At 42.3% G+C, this 21,056-nt stretch overlaps 1 protein-coding gene across 1 annotated transcript; it reads left to right on the top strand.

The window, feature by feature from the left end:
* The first annotated feature begins 1,773 nt into the window (after window positions 1-1,773).
* LOC123072851 (probable dual-specificity RNA methyltransferase RlmN) lies at window positions 1,774-4,476 on the top strand. Its single transcript, XM_044496515.1, has 10 exons — window positions 1,774-1,982; window positions 2,098-2,173; window positions 2,268-2,365; window positions 2,478-2,576; window positions 2,660-2,746; window positions 2,866-2,982; window positions 3,133-3,236; window positions 3,468-3,607; window positions 3,730-3,866; window positions 3,961-4,476. Exons 1-10 carry the CDS (start codon window positions 1,827-1,829, stop codon window positions 4,162-4,164), a joined length of 1,218 nt encoding a protein of 405 aa, XP_044352450.1. The 5' UTR covers window positions 1,774-1,826; the 3' UTR covers window positions 4,165-4,476.
* The last annotated feature ends 16,580 nt before the right edge of the window (window positions 4,477-21,056 follow it).

Genomic DNA, 21,056 nt, shown 5'->3' with positions numbered 1-21,056 from the left:
CATAGGGAAATATTCAAAATTAAATTATATTAAACTCTTTTACTTTATTTAAGCCATTGCTTGGTATTCCATTTTTCCTTATATCAGCAAAATGACAACATATAATGCTCCTATATATTATGATATATTAAATTCAATATACAATTCTGATAAACTGATTATAAATACACATGCATTAGGTCAACAACATTTTGTGAGGGAGTTTGTTTGCGGCATTGCTTGCTAAAAATTTCTTTTATTCGAATGCATCCCCTAAAATCAAAGAGAGAAAGCCCAAAATCACATTAGTCTCTCTATTAATTGCTAACATTTATGTCTTCGCATATACTTTATTATATTTAAATGTATTGTAAATAGCTATATAGTAGCATATTTAACAAAGATGTTGATATATAGATACTTCTAGGCGGTATATAGGTGATTAAACTTAGGTATAACTAAATAGAAAACTCGAGATTCCTACATGTTGTTTGTCTTACAATCACTAGCATTATCAGTTTATGTGTTCATTCATAGTAAACTAGCATGATTAATGGCATTATAAATATGCAAATCATATATTATAGTGTCTCTAAATTGCTCTGAGTCTGCAAACCATACATTAGAAATGTTGTATTGAGTTTATGTCTAATCAAGAAATACTCATAGTTTTATACACGAAATGCATCATTTGATTTTAATTAGTAGTCGTGTACATGCAATGCACATTGATATTAGGTATAATATTAATTGTACATTGATATTGTGTATAATATTAATTACATGTTAGTTGAGATTCTGCCAAAGACATTATCGTAATATGATATTAGTTGTGTGCTAAAACATGATTGGTGCTCAACATTTGGTTGATTAGATCGATGTGATTTGACAATTGAGATTGTTCGGATCTAATAGGCTAACCTATGATTTACGTAGCATTTTGATTGTTAATGTGACCGTGCACAAAAAGAAAATTTTATTAGGTAAACACATATTGATTTTGCAAAGAAACCATAATTCTATTTGGTAAGACAACACGAGGTTGAACAGTTGATGCGGTTCTTGTGAAACACATGGGGAAAAGGAAATTAATCCAATCTACAAAGGAAACCAAATAAAAAACCAAATAGAATGACCCGATTTAGGAGATAAACTGGGAGAGAAAAGCACACACGCATCGACGAATTAGGAGGAAAATAAAATAAAATGAGTGGGGAGGATGGCATGACAGAGCACCGCCCATGAGAAGACCCCGAGACACAACGACACATGCGGACGAGCTAGGTATCCCCACGACGTGATACTAGAGCAAACGGAATCAACAAGTGTCATCGACCGTAAAACTCCACTGCAAAGGGTGTGATACCGGACAATGCAATACTTGAGACCGCCAATAAGCCACGAGCCTTAATTTGACTAGCTGCCATTCCGCCCTCGAAGTCCAACTCAGTCGCATATAAGCCAAGAGCATCATCCATGTATTGTGCCAAACAACCGACGACATATCTCTTTGCTAATTCCATTTTTAGGGAAAAGTATATACTCATCAACTCATCTCAAAGAACCAAAAGGAGGAAAACAACATAGCCTTAAAACAACGGGTTCGCTCCCAAAAACTTACTACCGAGCGTTCGCTATCAAACATTATCCAACCCCCCCCCCCCCCTCAAAGAAAAAATATCTCCTCATATCTTATGTGGGCCGGACTGGGCCGTCCACACCACCAAAATCGTTCACGGGCGGCCCACATGGCAGGGTGAAAGGCCCAAAACGAGCACGTGAAGGGGAGGGGAAGTGGATGAGGCATTGAGGCAGTGTAATCCTCAGCAGCAGCAGCAGGAAAAAGAATGGCCGCGCCGCAGCAGGTCCGCGCCGTGCCCCTGGCGCGCGCGCTCCGCCTCCGCACGCGCGCCTCCGCCGCCGCCCCGCCGGAGACGTCCCGCCGCGCGCTCCTCGGCCTCACGGAGCCCGAGCTCCGCCAGCTCGCCGTCGACCTCGGACAGGTAACCCAGAAACCAGACCCCGCCGAAAGGCGCCCCCCCCCTTTTTTTTCCCACCCTTCCTTACCTTCCCGGCGCTTTTGCCGGCTCGCTCACCCGCGCCGCCGCGTCTCCGCAGCAAAGCTACCGGGGGAAGCAGCTGCACGACCTCGTCTACAAGAACAGGGCCAAGCAGGTGGAGGAGTTCGCCTACGGTGAGTGCCCATTCGGCCATGCGCGCCACCTGTTTATTGTTTTGCCTCGGCCGCTCTCATCATGACTGCGCTTTGGTTGCTCGTCATCGTGCAGTGCCGAAGGTGTTCCGGGAGGCGTTGGTCGGCGCGGGGTGGAACGTCGGCCGGTCGCCGGTGCACCACGCCGTCACGGCCACCGATGGCACCACCAAGGTACGTTGGTCGAGGTTCCCGCGGCATTGTGAAGTCAGAGACGATGTTATATGCTTGGTGAGTTGGAGAGACTCATCATAACTCTCTATGTTGGTCCAATGGTCCTTGGCAGATACTTCTCAAGTTGGAGGACAACAGACTGGTGGAGACGGTGGGGATCCCCGTCGACGACAGGGGCACGCCTAGACTCACAGCCTGCGTTTCATCGCAGGTGCTTTGGAACCGGTGCCATTTGATGCTATTACTGGTTTGACTAGCCCATTGTTTTTGACAATATCAATGGTGCTTATGCAGGTTGGCTGCCCCTTGCGTTGCTCGTTCTGTGCCACTGGGAAGGGAGGGTTTGCGAGAAACCTCAAGGGGCACGAGATTGTCGAGCAGGTCCTTCCTATCTCCCAGCAACCTGCGCTTGTCGTTGCTTTGTAGTGAAACATTATTGTAAACAAGCTGAACTCATGTTCTTTTCTGTTGCGTTGTGGATTGATGTTCTGGCATTGCAGGTATTGGCCATAGAGGAGTCGTTCAAACACAGGGTGACAAATGTGGTGTTCATGGGGATGGGTGAGCCCATGCTGAACCTCAAAGCAGTTCTGGAGGCACACCAATGCTTGAATAAGGTATGTTGAATTGGCAAGTCACCGAGTCTTGTGTTCCCTTGAGCTCAGTTAATTTTCATGACACATTGGGCCATGAATTACTTTGTGTGTGCTAAATAAGAAGATGTTTGATATGTGTCCTGTCATTCAACATGAATATACTATTTTCAGGAACTAAAGATTGGGCAAAGGATGATGACAATCTCAACAGTAGGTGTTCCCAACACGATAAGTAAGCTAGCATCTCACAAGCTTCAGTCAACACTGGCAGTCAGGTGCGATGTCAAAATAATCCAAACTTGGGTTCTTAGCATCAACAATAGACAATGTGGCCTTGGTTTATGCTTACTACTTACCAAACTCACTTAATACTCTGTATTCCTTATAAGAACCTGCCCCTTTTTGACATTGTCCAAACCTTGGGCATAGCTGAATGAAACTGTCTATTATAAGCAGCATTTGCTTCTATAATTTGTTCTCTGACTATTGTGCTACATTCGTATCAGCCTGCATGCCCCAAATCAGAGGTTGCGCGAAACAATTGTTCCAAGTGCGAAGGCATACCCTCTGGAAGCACTAATGGATGACTGCAAGAACTATTTCCTCGAAACTGGACGCAGGGTATCCTTCGAGTACACTCTGCTAGGTAATCCAACTATGACTTCACACTGAATGATCCATCTATCTGACAGAGATGGATGTTAAAATCTGGATTATGGTTTCAGCCATTGTGACCTCACAGGATTGAACTGTTCCATCTTTACTCAGCTGGGATTAACGATGAAAAGGCACACGCTGAAGAACTTGCAGCGCTGCTGCATGCATGTGGAGGCGGTTATCACGTGAACCTGATTCCCTACAACCCGGTAGAAGGCTCTGAGTACAAGAGGCCTTACAGAAAAGCGGTATGTTATCTATCCCAGTTTTAGTCACAATGCCTATTATGGAATTTGTTTTGGGTTTGAGATTGTTCGTACTTGTGTTGGTAATTTTGCACAGATTCAAGTGTTTGTTGATGCGCTGGAATCTCGAAAGATCACGGTCAGCGTTCGACAGACCCGTGGGCTTGACGCTAATGCGGCTTGTGGGCAGCTTAGGAATGAGTTCCAGAAGAATCCGCTGCTTGAATCGTCCCCACCCTCTGAGCCCAGCCAACTGTTGGAGTCGTCTACGTCCTCGGAGTCCAGCCTTGTTCCTGCTTAGCGCAGGGAATCTACCTCAATTATGTAGAAATCGAGGTTGTTGTGAATTTCTGCATTCTAAATTTCACACAGGCCCTGAATTGCTCTGCTCACACATAGATCACCGGCTTATAGTTATAAAGCTGATTAGGACACAGCCTTCTATGGCTAATGAGCTTATTCATATTCGGTGTGAGAGGCTCCTGTTCAGTTGAGATTTGAAGGATTTTCTTTGAGATATGAAGTGTTCTGCATGAAGTTGGTATATGTATTTGGTACAAGTTATGTATATGGGTAGAGAATTTTGGAACAAATAGCATGTATGGTACTTGAAGCTGCCAAATCTTATGCCATTATTGTCTGAATTTCTATATAACCGTCCGCCAAAACGTTAAAATAAATTCAAATGAATTTAAGAACAAATTATCAGGTAAAAGAATGTCAATGAAAACAATTACAAAGTTCTGTTCAAGTATGGAAGTTCTGAAAAGAAACTGTGAGATGAAGTGTTACTACAAAATATTTGTATTCGATACAAATAGTCTGTTTCTTTAGATCGAAGGAGCGTCCAGGCCCCCATTTTCATCTAAGAAAATAGAGTGTTTGAAGCAATAACATCATACACCCCCAAGACATACTTCCTGCCTACATCAGGGGTGCTAAACAAGAAGAAAGAGAAACTTTAACTAGGGGAGATACAGACTCTCTCACACCCAGCAACTACCCTCTTCAGAAGCATCACACACTACTGGACTAAACTGCAATAAGAGACTACTTTATATATTACAGAAAATGTAAATAGGAAACAGTGAAATCATGTAGCAAAGTCCAAAATCACTTCACTGGTAGGCACATATCTGACTGTAGGCCCCCAGCCATGCCCTCTCTTGAAGATTTCACTCGTCAGTTGAGCAACTCTTCTAGACACCATGAGCAGCCTTTTTTTGCTATCCTCTTTTCTGTGGAAAAGTCCAAGAATCCAGCAGAGAACATAAAGAAAATACTCCTAAAATTAGTAGGATCATTAGGAAGTACACTTTGAAAACAAGATTTGTTTTTGTTTTCCAGATTCTCCATAAAGTCCTATCAATTCTGGTATAAATCAAGAAAATATTTTGGGGTTTTGGAGTTCTGCAAAGCAGCCACAATAACATTCCATAAAAACCTAGCTAGTGAATGAGAAAGAACAAGTGATCAATGCTCTCTTCAATGTCACGAAACTCACATTTCCTACTTCCTGTCCACCTTTGTTACTCAAGTTGTCTTTGGTCAAAATCTATTTTTAGTAACAAGTTAGGAAAAGGCCTTAAATTTTAAAGACATTTTCATCCTCCACAACAACTTGTAGGAGAAGACAACATGTCTAGCAATGATCTATTGAATATTGATAAAGTGACTTAAGTGAGAAAGTACCCAAGGTTGTGAGTAGCCACTTAGCCTTGTCAATTTCTTCAGTGAGAACAACTTGACCACAAATATCCAACATGTCATTCCACATAGCCAAGGTATGCCCGTACATGCATCTCCTAAATCTAATACAATCGAAGTCCTTGTTAAACACCTTAGACTGTCACATGCTTGCAAAAGGTACGATTGTAAAATCGAGGGAAAAGAACTCAAAGCGGTTTATCCTTATCCAAACATCCTCCCAGTATCTAGTCTTACGGCCATCACCCAAACCCTCCCACAACAACTATAAAATATATATATTTTACCTCCATGAGACCATTCAAGAAGTGAGAGTTGACAAGAGACTCTTCACATTGAGTCAAAGTGATTTTTTTCCCTCGAGCACTTTGCTCGAATCATGTCTTGTCACTCCCATTATCTTTTTTCAGAGAAATAAGAAACACAACCACACCTTCTCAATCTTAATAATACTCACGTTGCATAATTTAGAGTAAAAACATATGTGCTAATGTCAATATTCTGCCACCAACATACTGGAAATAGGGTATCTAACTTTTATTATTTGTTAATTAATAGAAAAAAAACAAATCCTGAACTGATAAAAGGCGAGAAAATATATCCTTACTTTTATTTATATTACCAAAGCATGTAAGTCAAATTAATGTCCCGATTTAGAAGGTATTTATTTTATAAACTATGAATGAGCCAGCTAACAAGCTGACACCATTCAATCCACCCAGACCAAAAATACGGACAAAAATTAACTCAGAGCGAACAAATGTCACAATCCTACTCTTAGGGGAAAGATCACATAAAATAAAACCATATACAGCATAATGATGTTGACATCGACATTATATCACTAATGGTAGTTCACATTTTGGTACCAGATAAGTAATTGGCATATTAATAGATATTGTTCTTGAGATAAATAGCATTATATTACAATAGTAGTATAACAGCATGTTTTGATGATAATAATACCCTGATCGTCCTAACCATAAACAAATGTCACATTGAGACAAATTCGACGATTCGCAATGCACTTTGTTTCAAAACAGAAATATAATACTAGTGCTTTCAGACCTAGATGGGCTAAGAAAGGACAAGATAGTACAACAACCCACATAATCGTGGTTCCGCAAGATTGGACAACAAAACTTAAGAAAGTTAGTAAATTTAGTGATTTGGTCTAAATCCTGCAAACTCTAAATGTAATTATAAAATACAAATGAAGTACGATATAAACGATTGTGGAACGGGAAATTTAGATTCAAATATTTAGATCTTTAAATGTCTACATTCGACTCATCATTAAACTAATATGCCGCCGCCGACTCAGTGTACACTAAACTCCTTATGTAAATATAATTTGATATTCTGTACATTACGAGGTCATTAATGCTGTCATGAGCATGCGTTCACTCCCTAATAGTTTAACCGAGTTAATGTAAAACATTTTAGATTGTTTATACTAAACTTTTTTATTTTTTAAAAGGCACTGATTGTCATTGTTTTTTTAGCAAACAATAAAACAAGTAGTGATGCAGAGTCTTAAGAATTTAAGATATATTGTTTCTATATATAATCTAATCTTTCGATTAAAAATACATAAGCATTAAGTTGAGACAACATTTTTGTGATGGTGTTTGTTTGAGACATTATTCCCAAAAGGTTATTTCTTCTAATTTATTTCTAGATGAAAGAAAATATCACATTACTCTCGAAATTAATTTGTGGCATTTATATGTTCACATATAGTTTAGTAACTTCAAATAATTTGTGAGCGCTAGAGTAACAAGTTAGAAAGATCTTGATAGCTATTTCTAAAGAGTATATAGTTGATTAACTTAGGCATAAATAATTAGAAAGCTCTAGAACGTGTGGGATGCCTACAAGTTGCGTGAAACAATTGTTCCAAGTGCAAAGTCAAGTCATATACTCTCGAAGCACTAATGGATGACTACGATAATTATTTCCTTGAAACTGGACGCAGGGTATCCTTCAAGTACACTCTGCTAGGTAATTCCAACTATGACTTCACACCGAATGACCCATCTAGCTATCAGACGAGGATGGGTGTTTAAAATTGCATTATCATTAGTTCTTTTTTTTGCTAGAAAAATTTCCGATCTATTCATCTTCAATCATGGCAGTACAACGAATACCAGAAATAATAAAAATTACATCCGGATCCATAGACCACCTAGCGACGACTACCAGCACTGAAGCGAGCCGAAGGCGCGCCGCCGTCATCGCCCCTCCATCGCCGGAGTCGGGCACAACTTGTTGTAGTAGACAGTCAGGAAGTCGTCGTGCTAAGGCCCCGTAGGACCAGCGCACCAGAACAGCAACCGCCGCAGATGAAGAATAACGTAGATCAGAAAGATCCAATCCGAAGACACGCGAACGTAGACGAACAACGATGAGATCCGAGCAAATCCACCAAAGATAGATCCACCGGAGACACACCTCCACACGCCCACCAACGGTGCTAGACGCGCTGCCGAAACGGGGACTAGGCGGGGAGACCTTTATTCCATCTTCAGAAAGCCGCCGCCGTCTCGTCTTCCTGAGCATGACACAAACCCTAGCAAAACTGAAAGAAACGACTAAAAACGGAGCCCTCCCACCGGCCCTTGCCGAGATCCACCCCCCCATGGCCCTAGGGCCACCGGAGAGGAGGCGGACCTGCGACGGCGACGGCGGGAGGCAGAAACCCTAACTTTTTTGTAAGCTGACTACCCTTACATTATAATTATCATTAGTTCATTACAGCTATTAGCACCTAACATGCATGAACTATTCCATTTTGCTCAGTTGGGGTTAACGATGAAAATGCGCATGCTGAAGAACTAACACGAATGTGGAAGTGGTTATCATGTGAACCTGATTCCCTATAACCTGGTAGAAGCTTCTGATTTTCTGAGCACAGGAGGCAAAAGCATTTTGGTATCTATCTCAGTCTTAGACACAATGCCTATCATGAAATTTGTTTTTGATCCGAGATTGTTTGGTATTTATGGTGGTGATTTGCCAGATTCCAGCATTGTTCATGCATTGGAATCTCGGAAGATCATGATCAGCGTTCGACAGACCCGTGGGCTTGACGTTAATGCCAGAAGAATCCTCTACTTGAGTCGTCCCCACCCACTGAGGCTAACCAACTGCTCGAGTCATATATGCCCTTAGAGCCTAGCCTTGCTCATGCTTAGCATGGGAAAATCTACCTGAATTATGTAGGAACCTAGTTATTTCTGTATTCTAAAGTTCACATAATGTTGTAGGGTCAAACCCTAGGTGGGATCTTTTCACACTTGGAGGGGGGAAAAGGAGGAAAACACTCAGGAACACAAGAACAAAACTCTCAAACAAACCCAAATATCACATCCACTAGAGGGGAATACATGAGATCCACAAGATTACAAGATCAATCCAAGGGGAATAGCACTAGGGTAAAGGTCTTCTCACTAGGTGAGGTCTTGCATCCAAAGAGGATCTTCTCCAAGAGGAGGGTTTGATCTCCAAGAGGAGCTTCTCCAAGTGGAGGTCTAGATCTCCTAAAGGAGGAAGATGAGCAAAGCCCTCTTTTGTGTTCTAATCTCTTTGCTAACACTACAAATGAACTAGGAGATGCCCTTATATAGTTTAGGGACGAAATGAGGGAGGAGGGAGGATACAAGGGCAAAGCCCCGAGGAGGCACGCAGGCCCACGGTTTCGTCCGGGCACCCGGGGCCACGGGACCGGGCACCCGGACCGGTCAGAGGGGGAGGCCCAGGTTCGGCCGGGCACCCGGGGCGAGAGGGGCCGGGCACCCGGCCTGGGCAAGGGGCCGACTGGGAGTGGGCCGGGCACCCGGGGTCCCAACCCCGGGCACTCGGGGTGGCGCCAGGAGGCCGGCTGGAGGTATGGCCGGGCACCCGGGGCGACACCCAGCGGCTGGAGGGGCAGGGGCCGGGCACCCGGGGGGCGCGGCTGTAGGTGGGCAGGAGCCCGGGCACCCGGGGCTGTAGGTGCCAGGCACCCGGGGTGTCCAAGGGGTCTTGCCTCCCCTTCTCCTTCTTCACTCTTCTCTGCCTCTCGTTCCTTCTCTTGATCCATGGAGGCTCGCAGCTCCATCTTCTCCTTCTTGCGGTCAACTTCCTCGTACCTAAGAGTGAGCAATGTTTCCGTTTGAGGTAGAATCCCATTCTCAAGTGAAACCGAACGAAACTCGAAGAGGAGAGAGTCAACCTCGTTCTCGATGGCGCGTACACGTGCTCTTGCCATTGGTCCACTCGGTGCTTGTGGTGGTGATGGAGTGTCGGTGCGAGTAGTCGAGGGATGCTCCGCATCATCTTGCCCCCCTTGGGAGAGATCCATCCACGGGTCGTGCTCTTCATCACCATGGTACTTGGCCAAGTCTTTGACGTTGAAGATGTCGCTAATGTTGTACTTGTCACGTGGGATGTCGACGTTGTAGGCGTTGTCGTTGTAGCGTGCGATCACCTTGAATGGTCCGTCGGCTCTTGGTAGTAGCTTGGACTTGTGTTCCTTGGGGAAGCGGTCTTTGCGGAGATGTATCCATACTTGATCACCCGGTTGGAACACCATCGGAGACTTGTTGATGTTGAGCTTGGCGGTGAGGCGTTGTACTTGGCGCTCGATCGTGGCTCGTGTTTCTTCATGTATCTTCTTGAGCTAGGCGGCTCTTGCACTTGCTGTCCATGTTTGCTCGTTCTTGAAGCGGTAGAGGAAGGATGTCCAATGGCGACAAAGGGTTGAAACCGTAGGCGACCTCGAAGGGGGACTTGCCGGTTGTAGAGTGTCTTGTGCGGTTGTATGCGTACTCGGCGATGGGTAGGCACTCCTCCCACTCCTTGATGTTCTTCTTGATCAACACACGTAGAAGAGTTGCAAGCGTCCGGTTGGTGACTTTCGTTTGGCCATCGGTTTGAGGATGATACGCCGTGGAGAATAGTAGCTTGATCCCGATCTTGGCGCATAGCATCTTCCAAAAGTAGCTTAAGAACTTGACGTCTCGATCCGACACAATTGTCTTTGGCATGCTGTGTAATCTCAAGATTTCCCTACAAAAGAGATTGACAACATGTGAAGCATCGTCTATCTTATTGCATGGGATAAAATGAGCCATTTTAGAGAATCGGTCCACAACAACAAAAGCAGAGTCCTTGCCATTTTGATTCCTAGGTAATCCAAGCATAAAATCCATGCTAATGTCTTCCCAAGGTTGATGTGGAATAGGTAAAGGCATATGTAAACCATGGGATTAAGAGTGTGACTTAGCTTTGCAACATGTAGAGCACCGGTTGGTGAAGCGGGCGACATCACGAAACATCTTGGGCCAATAATAGTTCTTGGAGAGCGTGGCGAAAGTCTTGTCGCGTCCAAAGTGTCCCATGAGTCCGCCTCCACGAGCCTCTTGCAAAAGGAGCAAACGAAGAGAAGACTCGGGAATGCATAGTTTGTTAGCTCTCATAAGATAACCATCTTTGAAATAATATCTTTCCCAAGAAATATGCATCACACACTTAGCATAAGGAGTAGAAAAAGTCACATCACCCTCATACAAGTCTTTGATATGATCAAATCCAACTACATTCAATTCAAGTTGAGTAAGTAACATGCATTTGCGGGAAAGGGCATCCACCACCCCGTTTTGTTTGCCCTTAATGTACTTTATCACATAGGGAAAAGATTTAATGAATCACTCCATTTAGCATGCCGTTTATTCAACTTGGTTTGACCTTTGAGGTATTTAAGTGTTTCATGATCGGTATGTATGACAAACTCATGCGGTCTAAGGTAATGCTCCCACACATGTAACACACGCACTAATGCAAACAATTCTTTGTCATAGATGGGATAATTAAGTTGAGCACCGGAATTTTTTTCACTAAAATAAGCAATAGCTCGTTTTCTTGCATCAAAACTCCACCAATTCCGGTACCACTTGCATTGCAATGAACCTCAAAAGTTTTGTCAAAGTTGGGTAAAGCAAGAATCGGAGCATGTGTAAGCAAAGATTTGAGCTCATCATAAGCGGTTGATTGCAAAGGTCCCCAAACAAAAGGAGCGTTCTTCTTACTCAAAGCATGCAAATGAGCGGCAATAGTGCTAAACTCTTTCACAAAGCGACGATAAAAACCCGCAAGGCCAAGAAAACTTCGCACTAGTTGCAAATTGGTGGGTTGGGGCCAAGTTTTAATTGCTTCATTTTTAGAGTCATCAACATGTACACCCTTGGAAGAAACAATGAATCCCAAGAAAACAAGCTTGTCAACACCGAACGTGCATTTTTTCATGTTGGCATAAAGACGTTCCTTGCGAAGAGTTTGTAAAACAGCCCTAACATGACTTAGATGCTCTTTCATGGAATTGCTAAAGACAATAATATCATCAAAGTAAACCACAACGAAAACCCCAATGTAAGGTCGAAGCATAAAATGCATAAGACGCATGAAAGTACTGGGAGCTTCCGATAAACACTACAAGAAATATGTCAACTTGTGACCACCACTATTGGTCACTGAATGGTCATAGTTTTTTATTTGTGACCTTTTTGTGACCAAAACCAGAAGGTCAAAAGCTGGCCGTCGTAAACTAACATTTTTGACCTTCTCTGTGAGAAGGTCGTAGACATTTACGACCAAATTAAGCCTACTATTTTGTTTTGGTCACTAGCTGTCTGCCCAGTCCACGTCGGATCTGACGTGGCAATCTGACGTGGCAATATTACGACCAATTGAAAAGGTAAAAAATTAGAATCGGCCCGGTCCAATTGGGTGTTTATATGGGCTGAGCCCATTAATTCAGCCCATTTGTTGTTGTTTTTTCTTTCAATTTGGGTAAGCTACACGGGTCAGGCCCTATAATTCAGCCTTTTTATTTTTGGGTTGTGGCCCTTTTTTCCTTTTTCAAATGGATCCCAATTGTCAGATTCTGATAAGCGGGTCCCAAATGTCCGATTCTGGTTTGTGGGTCCTTGTTGTCATGGTCATGTTCCTCAGATTTCAATATGCCAATAATTAAACAACTAATATTTAAATCAAAATAAACAGAAAACATACAAATGCGATCAATATTTGTACAAGCTTCAAATAACAAGCAACAATCTGTTACATCAACACATACAAATGCGATCACAGTATAATAAGCTCTACAGGTGTACAATATGTCACGTGAGCCGATGAGCATCAAGCTCTATAGTATAACAAGCTCTATATATATGTCACAGTTCGTGCTTCAATTTGTTCCAATACGGATCAGCATCAAGGGCTTCATTACTCCTTGAACTAGCTCTGATCAGCATCAAGGGCTTCTTCCGACTTCTTCGTCTTGATGCTCGCGACGAAACATGAAACGCCAGCATCTGCACATTATAGAACAAAATGGTTAGGTACAAAATAAAAGCAAATCTAACATCATATATCTAACAGTAGAAACAAAATAATGTAGGCCAATCCGTGTGCATATATACTAGCGTGCATATATACTAGCAGAACACATAAACCCATCCATCAAAATCTTGTTTATGAACATTGGCATCAAATCAACACAAACGCTGAATTAATGTGCACAAAAGGAAAGAGCTAATACAGGGTAGGTATATGGGTATCAAACAAACAAGAAAGAAACTACAATCTATTTTAAGTACTTCAGGTTTGAGCCATTTTTATACTACAATCAATTCATAACAGCCAACATTTCAATCCATGGACACCACATGACAGAAAAGGTACTAAGGTACTTGCTACTTAAAACCACAGCAAGGTACTAAGCACATGCAGGCCAACAATAAATTGGTACCAAATCCAAAAATCACAATATGAAATGAACTTAATGAGAAATTTTAGAATCAATTTAACAATTGATAGTAATCTTTGCATTGGACACATCCAGAACTAAAATTATACATACACGCCCAAATTCCGATGACCAATGCCTCAGTACAGTAAAAACTAAGCATGGTACATAGTAAAGGTTTGTAACAACCAGAACTGAAAGCATTCACTCCATCAAGCATATCTACAATGATGCAGCACACAAGAAAAGAGAGATACACAACAGAGTGGCAACGACATAAAGATAATCTCTTAACAAACAGCACAAACATGAATAAATCACATAACTAAGTACAACCAAGTATCTTCTCTCAAAAGTATCCCAGCTGAGAGCGAACATGTATTCGACATTTCTGCGATTTTGATACATGCACGACAAAGAGTGGCGCCCTGTTCTTACCACGGCACAAGCAAGAGATGACCCCAGATGATGCACTGCTTCTCCAGGTCGCACTCAAGGCTCAACCAACTCCGCGGTATGAACGATGCTCCCTCCTTGCTCCATCTAGACGGAGGGGTGCAGACTCGGAAGCCCTGCACATTGCAACCTGCATTAATGCAGCAGCAATACAAGGAACTGATATCAAGCAGAGCACAAATTGAGAGAAAGTTGCGGTCCAGGAGCTGACCTTCCAAGGGAGCATCATGGTGCATCGTGGTGCCTTCATCTGGAATCACAGGTCGGGTTCTGGGCTGCTGCTTTGCTTCCCCATATAGCACCAGGTTCTCCTAAGATAGCGAACAGAAAACACAAAACATTGATTAGGGAGTTGGTACATAAGAAAAGGAATTCATGCACGAATGGCATATACAACTAAAAAAAGCAGGCATCACATATTATTAGAATTGCATATTAGATGGCTGCAAGGTAAGTGTTTCTTCATATAAAGTAACTATATACAGTGCAATAGCATATTAGATGCCTGCAAGGTAAGTGTTTCTTCATATAAAGCTCATCTTTTTTATTCTTTGTACAAGAAATTTTGAGTTCAAGCAGTAGCACTAGTTACTGACCACACATGTATACAGTGCAATAGCATAACTATAAGTGCAGAAACAATCTAGAGCAGCACCAAATCCATAGTAACCAGTTCATAGGCATGAATTAGAACTAGAGAATGGACCAGTAGATCAACAGGAGGAGACATATTAGACCAAATCCACATAAACACATCCATACACATAGCAGGATCAACAGGGTGAGGAGGAAGACGACGAGCTTCTGGTCCTCCTCCGCTGTCCATGGCCCCTTCTTCAGCCCCACCTTATCACAGCACGGCTGCCTCCTCATCTACTCAATCTCTCTACCCTTCTGACCCTACAAATGCACAGTCAGTGTATTAGTAGTGCCAAGCATAAGGCGAAAGTGAGGTGAAATAGTGAAGGTTTGACAGAGAATACACTTAACAAGAGCAATGTCTGAAACTCAATATCACTCACGAGCAAGCTCATCATATTCATCCTTGCCAACAATGTACAGGCAGACGTCCCCAATCATGGTATAGACAATGGAGACCGACCTGGGAGAGTGTCAGCACATCAGATATTTATGGACGAGGAGTTAAAAATGCACATGATTGGTTCAGGTTGAAGTCATGGATGGCACCCATTGGACTGGGACTTCAACATGCATATGTTGTAGCAGATCAAATCCTCTAGCATATGGTTAACTGTAGAGATGCTTAAAAGTTTATTTTAATTAAGAATCATCATAAACAGAGGCGACGGTTCAAGCAGAGGCGACAGTTCAAGCAGGCATTGCTACTGTCTATTACTGGGATTACTGTGATCAAAGCCAGTTTTTGCTTCACTATCAAAATTAATAAGTAATGCTATGAGCATAACTAAAAATCCAAAAGATGTAATACTCAGATGTGTACTACTGTATTTTATTTTGGTTTAGGCTACAAGCAGTATTAAATGATTGATTATTATGTATGCAGCAAGTGCAATCTGAACTTTGAAGTTTGAGCACACAGCTAGGAGTTGAGATTACGTAATCGGAGCATAAAGAGCGGATAGCGTAAATTACCTTCTCGAGGTTGTAATTGGGCTTCCACTTCATCTTCCTCGACTCGGACATTTCCTGCCACAACCAACGCCATTCCACAATTTCAGCTCAAACTCAAGCAGCAGCAGCATTAGCCCACACTCTAAACCAACACCCATGCTCCAGCTATCACAACAAAAGGAAAGAAGAATACCTTGGTGGCGACCCGCTTCTCCTTGGCGGTGACGGGCTGCGGCTTGGCGGCGGGGGCATCGTAGGTCTTCTTGCGCTTGGCGGCGTCACCGGGGTCGGGCCCCTTGGACGGCGCCTTGGGCCTCCTCGCGGCCTCACGCTTGGCGGCGTCACCGGGTGGTCGCCGCTGCCGGCCATGGGGACGCGAGGCGGTGTCGGCGAACGGAGGAGGAGCGGGCGGGCGAGGGGTCGGAGATGAGCACGAACTCGTTGTTGGGGTTGGAGAGGTGGTGCTAGAGGAAGGAGGAGGCGACGACAAGGGGGTTGGGAGGCGGCGGCAAGAGGGTGGTCGCGTCGATCTGGATCAGGGAGACGGCGGCGGCGCGAGGAGGCGCGGATCCAGCTCGTCGACGGCGCGGATTCGGAAGGCTCGCTATGGCCGTGGCAGGGGACAGGGAGGCGTGGGGATTCGGGCTCCTCGCCGTTGATGGCCATGGTGTGGAGCCGGGGGTGGGGGCGGCGGCGGCGGCGGCTAGGGTTTAGCGAGCGGGTGCGGGTGCGGGAGAGAAGGGATTGGAACGGTGGGGAGTGGGGGCGTGGGGGCTGCGTGGGTGAGAGGGTGAGGGGATGAGGTCCGCCGTTGGATCCGGGAGCATCCGACGGTGTCCGATGCATGATCTGCGTGATATGTCTATGGACCAATCAGAACGCAACAAACAATTTGAAGACCTTATGACCATCTAAATAGGTCACAAAAAAATCATTTTCCATTTTTCAGTGCTCAAAATAAGTTTTTTTAAAAGACTGATGACCCGCAAGTATACGGGATAGTTGTAGTCTCCTTCGATAAGTAAGAGTGTCGAACCCAACGAGGAGCTAAAGGTAGAACAAATACTCTCTCAAGTCCTATCGGCCACTGATACGACTCTATGCACACTTGACGTTCGCTTTACCTAGAACAAGTATGAAACTAGAAGTACTTTGTAGGTGTTGTTGGATAGGTTTGCAAGAATATAAAGAGCAAGTAAATAAAAACTAGGGGATGTTTAGATAAAGATGCAATAAAGTAAATATAGCGAGTGTGGAGAAGTGGTGGTAGGAGTTGTGAAATTGTCCCTAAGCAACTGACTACGTTACTAGACCGATAATCACTATTGCAATTCTATTTGAGGGAGAGGCATAAGCTAACATATCATCCCTTACTTGGAATTTTATGCACTTATGATTGGAACTCTAGCAAGCATCCGCAACTACTAAAGATTCATTAAGGTAAAACCCAACCATAGCATTAAAGCATCAAGTCCCCTTTTATCCCATACGCAAACAACCTAGTTACTCGGGTCTGTGCTTCTGTCACTCACGCCACCCACCATAAGCAAATCATAAACATATTGCAAACCCTACAGCGGGAATCCCTCATGCTTGCGCGACACGGAGGGCACAATAGGACAGCACCAACAATAAAACATGCAACTCAAACTAATCATAGCAATTCATCAATCATCAATAGGACAACGAAAATCTACTGAGACATCATAGGATGGCAACACATCATTGGAAAATAATATGAAGCATAAAGCACCATGTTCAAGTAGAGGGTACATCGGGATGCGGGAGAGTGGACCGCTGGATATAGAAGGGGGAAGGTGATGGAGATGTTGGTGAAGATGGCGGAGGTGTTGGTCAAGATCGCGGTGATGATGATGGCCCCCGACGGTGTTCTGGCGCCACCGGAAGCAAGGGGGAGAGAGCCCCCCTTCTTCTTCTTCTTCCTTGACCTTCTCCCTAGATGGGAGAAGGGTTTCCCCTCTGGTCCTTGGCTCCCATGGCATGGGAGGGCGAGAGCCCCTCCGAGATTGGATCTATCTCTCTATTTCTGCGTTCTGTTCTGGCTCTGTTTCACCGTTTCGTGTATATATGGAGATCCGTAACTCCGATTGGCCTGAAACCTTCGCCGTGATTTTTTTCTGAATATTAGCTTTCTCGCGACAAAAGAATAGCATCAACCACCTTACGGTGGGCTCACGAGGGTAGGGGGCGCGCCCAGGGGGGTCAAGCGCGCCCCCCTACCTCGTGACCACCTCGGGCACCGTCTCGCGTGGATTTTTCTTTCGAAATTTTCCATATTTTCCAAAAATAAGCTCCGTCCATTTTTATCCCGTTTGGACTCCGTTTGATATGGATATTCTGCAAAACATAAAACATGCAATAGACAGGAATTGGCAACGGGCACTGGATCAATAAGTTAGTCCCAAAAATAATATAAAAAGTTGCCAAAAAGTATATGAAAGTGAATAATATTGGCATGGAACAATCAAAAATTATAGATACGACGGAGACGTATCAAAGACCTACCAAATATTTGTTCAAATAATATCATACTTTCCAAAAGCTTACATCTTAGATTGGCAAACATCATTGACAAAGGGAGTTTTTATTTTTTTGCATGAAAAAACATTTTCCATTTTTCGAGTGCCCGAAATGAGGTTTTTTTGTGAAGGACCTACCAAATAATTATTGCAAAATTGGACCAAATCATTTTTCTAAAATACTAGGCCGTATTTAATGCACAATTGACTAAATGGTTGGGTGTCAAAAGCTTTGATCCACCTCTCGTGAAAAAGACAAATTTCTGCCGATTCAGGTGGAAGTGGGTCAAATTTGAACTACAACCAACTCATAATTTGCTCTTTATTTTTTTCAAAAATCATTTATAGGTACATAAGTATCTATTTAATAAGAGAAATGTCAAGAAATTTCCAAGATTCAACCACTATCTAGGAACGGTCAAGCCCGCCGTTTTGACCGCATTTTGAAACGGGCATAAAAAAATCAAAACAAATCATAAAATTGAAATACCTTCGTGTTGTGTCATTATATGTGACCAAGTTTCTAGGAAAAATAATAAACTTGTAATAAGGAAATTATTTTAAAAAAGTGTTCTCAGAAATGAGCTATCATGCGTGAAGATTCATGGCTTTGAAGCCAAATGATCAATCTTATGGCCACATTCATGGCATAGTTTGTTCAAATGATCTCATATTGTGCACAAGGATGCATCTTGGAATTCCAAACAATTTTCCTAAGGGAGTTTTCACTTTCATTGCACAAAAGAGCCAATTTCCATTTTTTGAGTGCCCCAAATGAGGTTTTTTTGTGAAGGACCTACGAAATAATTGTTGCAAAATTGGACCAAATCATTTTTCTAAAATACTAGGCCATATTTAATGCATAATTGACCAAATCATTGGGTGTAAAAAGTTTTTATACACCTCTCGTGAAAAAGACAAATTTCCGCCGATTTAGTTGGAAGCGAGTCAAATTTGAACTGCAACTGCCTTGTAGTTTGCTCTTAATTTACTTCCAAAAATTATTTCTAGGTACATAAGTATCTATTTAATCAGATAAACATCAAAAGTTTTCCAAGATTCAACCACTAGCTAGGAACGGTCATGCCCGCCGTTTTGACCGCATTTTGAAACGGGCATAAAAAAATAAAAAAAATAAAAAAATTGGAAAACCTTCAAATTGTGTCATTATATGTGACCAAGTTTCCAGGAAAAATAATAAACTTGTAATACGAAAATTATTTTAAAAAAGTGTTTTCAAAAATGAGCTATCATGCGTGAAGATTCATGGCTTTTCAAGCCAAACGATCAATGTTATGGCCACATTCATGGCATAGTTTGTTCAAATAATCTCATATTGTGCACAAGGGTGCATCTTGGAATTACAAACAATGTTGCCTAAGAGAGTTTTCACTTTCATTGCACAAAAGAACCATTTTCCATTTTTCGAGTGCCCCAAATGAGGTTTTTTTGTGAAGGACCTACCAAATAATTATTGCAAAATTGGACCAAATCATCTTTCTAAAATAATCTGCCATATTTAATGCACAATTGACTAAATGGTTGGGTGTCAAAAGCTTTGATCCACCTCTTGTGAAAAAGACAAATTTCTGCCGATTCAGTTGGAAGCGGGTCAAATTTGAACTGCAGGCGCCTCATAATTTGCTCTTTATATTTTTTGAAAATCATTTATAGGTACATAAGTATCTATTTAATAAGAGAAAGGTCAAAAAATTTCCAAGATTCAACCACTAGCTAGGAACGGTCAAGCCCGCCGTTTTGACCGCATTTTGAAACGGGCATAAAAACAATAAAAAAAATTGGAAAACCTTCGCGTTGTGTCATTATATGTGACCAAGTTTCCAGGAAAAATAATAAACTTGTAATACGGAAATTATTTTAAAAAAGTGTACTCAGAAATGAGCTATCATGCGTGAAGATTCATGGCTTCCAAGCCAAATGATCAATCTTATGGCCACATTCATGGCGTAGTTTGTTCAAATGATCTCATAATGTGCACAAGGGTGCATCTTGGAATTCCAAACAATGTTGCCTAAGGGAGTTTTCACTTTCATTGCACAAAAGAACCATTTTCCATTTTTCGAGTGCCCAAAATGAGGTTTTTTTTTGTGAAGGACCTACCAAATAATTGTTGCAAAATTGGACCAAATCATTTTTCTAAATTACTAGGCAATATTTAATGCACAATTGACCAAAGGATTGGGTGTAAAAAGTTTTTATCCACCTCTCGTGAAAAAGACAAATTTCAGCCGATTCAGTTGGAAGCGGGTCAAATTTGAACTGCAGCTGCCTTGTAGTTTGCTCTTTATTTTTTTCCAAAAATCATTTCTAGGTACATAAGTATCTATTTAATCAGAGAAACATCAAAAGTTTTCCAAGATTCAACCACTAGCTAGGAACGATCAAGCCTGCCGTTTTGACCGCATTTTGAAACGGGCATAAAAAATTAAAAACAAATTAAAAAAATGGAAAACCTTCGCATTGTGTCATTATATGTCACCAAGTTTCCATGAAAATAAATAAACTTGTAATACAGAAATTATTTTAAAAAAGTGTCCTCACAAAAGAGCTATCATGCATCAAGATTCATGGCTTTCAAGCCAAATGATCAATTTTATGGCCACATTCATGGCATAGTTTGTTCAAATGATCTCGTATTTTGCACAAGGGTGCATCTTGGAATTCCAAACAATGTTTCCTAAGGGAACTTTCACTTTCATTGCACAAAAGAGCCATTTTCCATTTTTCGAGTGCCCCAAATGAGGTTTTTTTGTGAAGGACCTACCAAATAATTGTTGCAAAATTGGACCAAATCATTTTTCTAAAATACTAGGCCATATTTAATGCATAATTGACCAAATGATTGGGTGTAAAAAGTTTTTATCCACCTCCCGTGAAAAAGACAAATTTCCACCGATTTAGTTGGAAGCGGGTCTAATTTGAACTGCAGTTGCCTTGTAGTTTGCTCTTTATTTTTTCCAAAAATAATTTCTAGGTACATAAGTATCTATTTAATCAGGGAAACATCAAAAGTTTTCCAAGATTCAACCACTAGGTAGGAACGGTCAAGCCTGCCGTTTTGATCGCATTTTGAAACGGGCATAAAAA

This window comes from Triticum aestivum, chromosome 3B (assembly GCF_018294505.1).
Source record: "Triticum aestivum cultivar Chinese Spring chromosome 3B, IWGSC CS RefSeq v2.1, whole genome shotgun sequence".
In the NCBI taxonomy this organism is placed as follows: Eukaryota; Viridiplantae; Streptophyta; class Magnoliopsida; order Poales; family Poaceae; genus Triticum; species Triticum aestivum.
The sequence above is the reverse complement of the archived record's forward strand: the minus strand, read 5'-3'. Positions and strand labels throughout refer to the sequence as shown.

Excerpts from the sequence above, each read along its gene's own strand:
- LOC123072851 (XM_044496515.1), top strand. The coding sequence starts at position 1,827 with ATGGCCGCGCCGCAGCAGGTCCGCGCCGTGCCCCTGGCGCGCGCGCTC. Across the intron at positions 2,174-2,267 it reads GGTGGAGGAGTTCGCCTACG|TGCCGAAGGTGTTCCGGGAG; the intron begins GTGAGTGCCCAT and ends GTCATCGTGCAG. Across the intron at positions 3,608-3,729 it reads CTTCGAGTACACTCTGCTAG|CTGGGATTAACGATGAAAAG; the intron begins GTAATCCAACTA and ends ATCTTTACTCAG.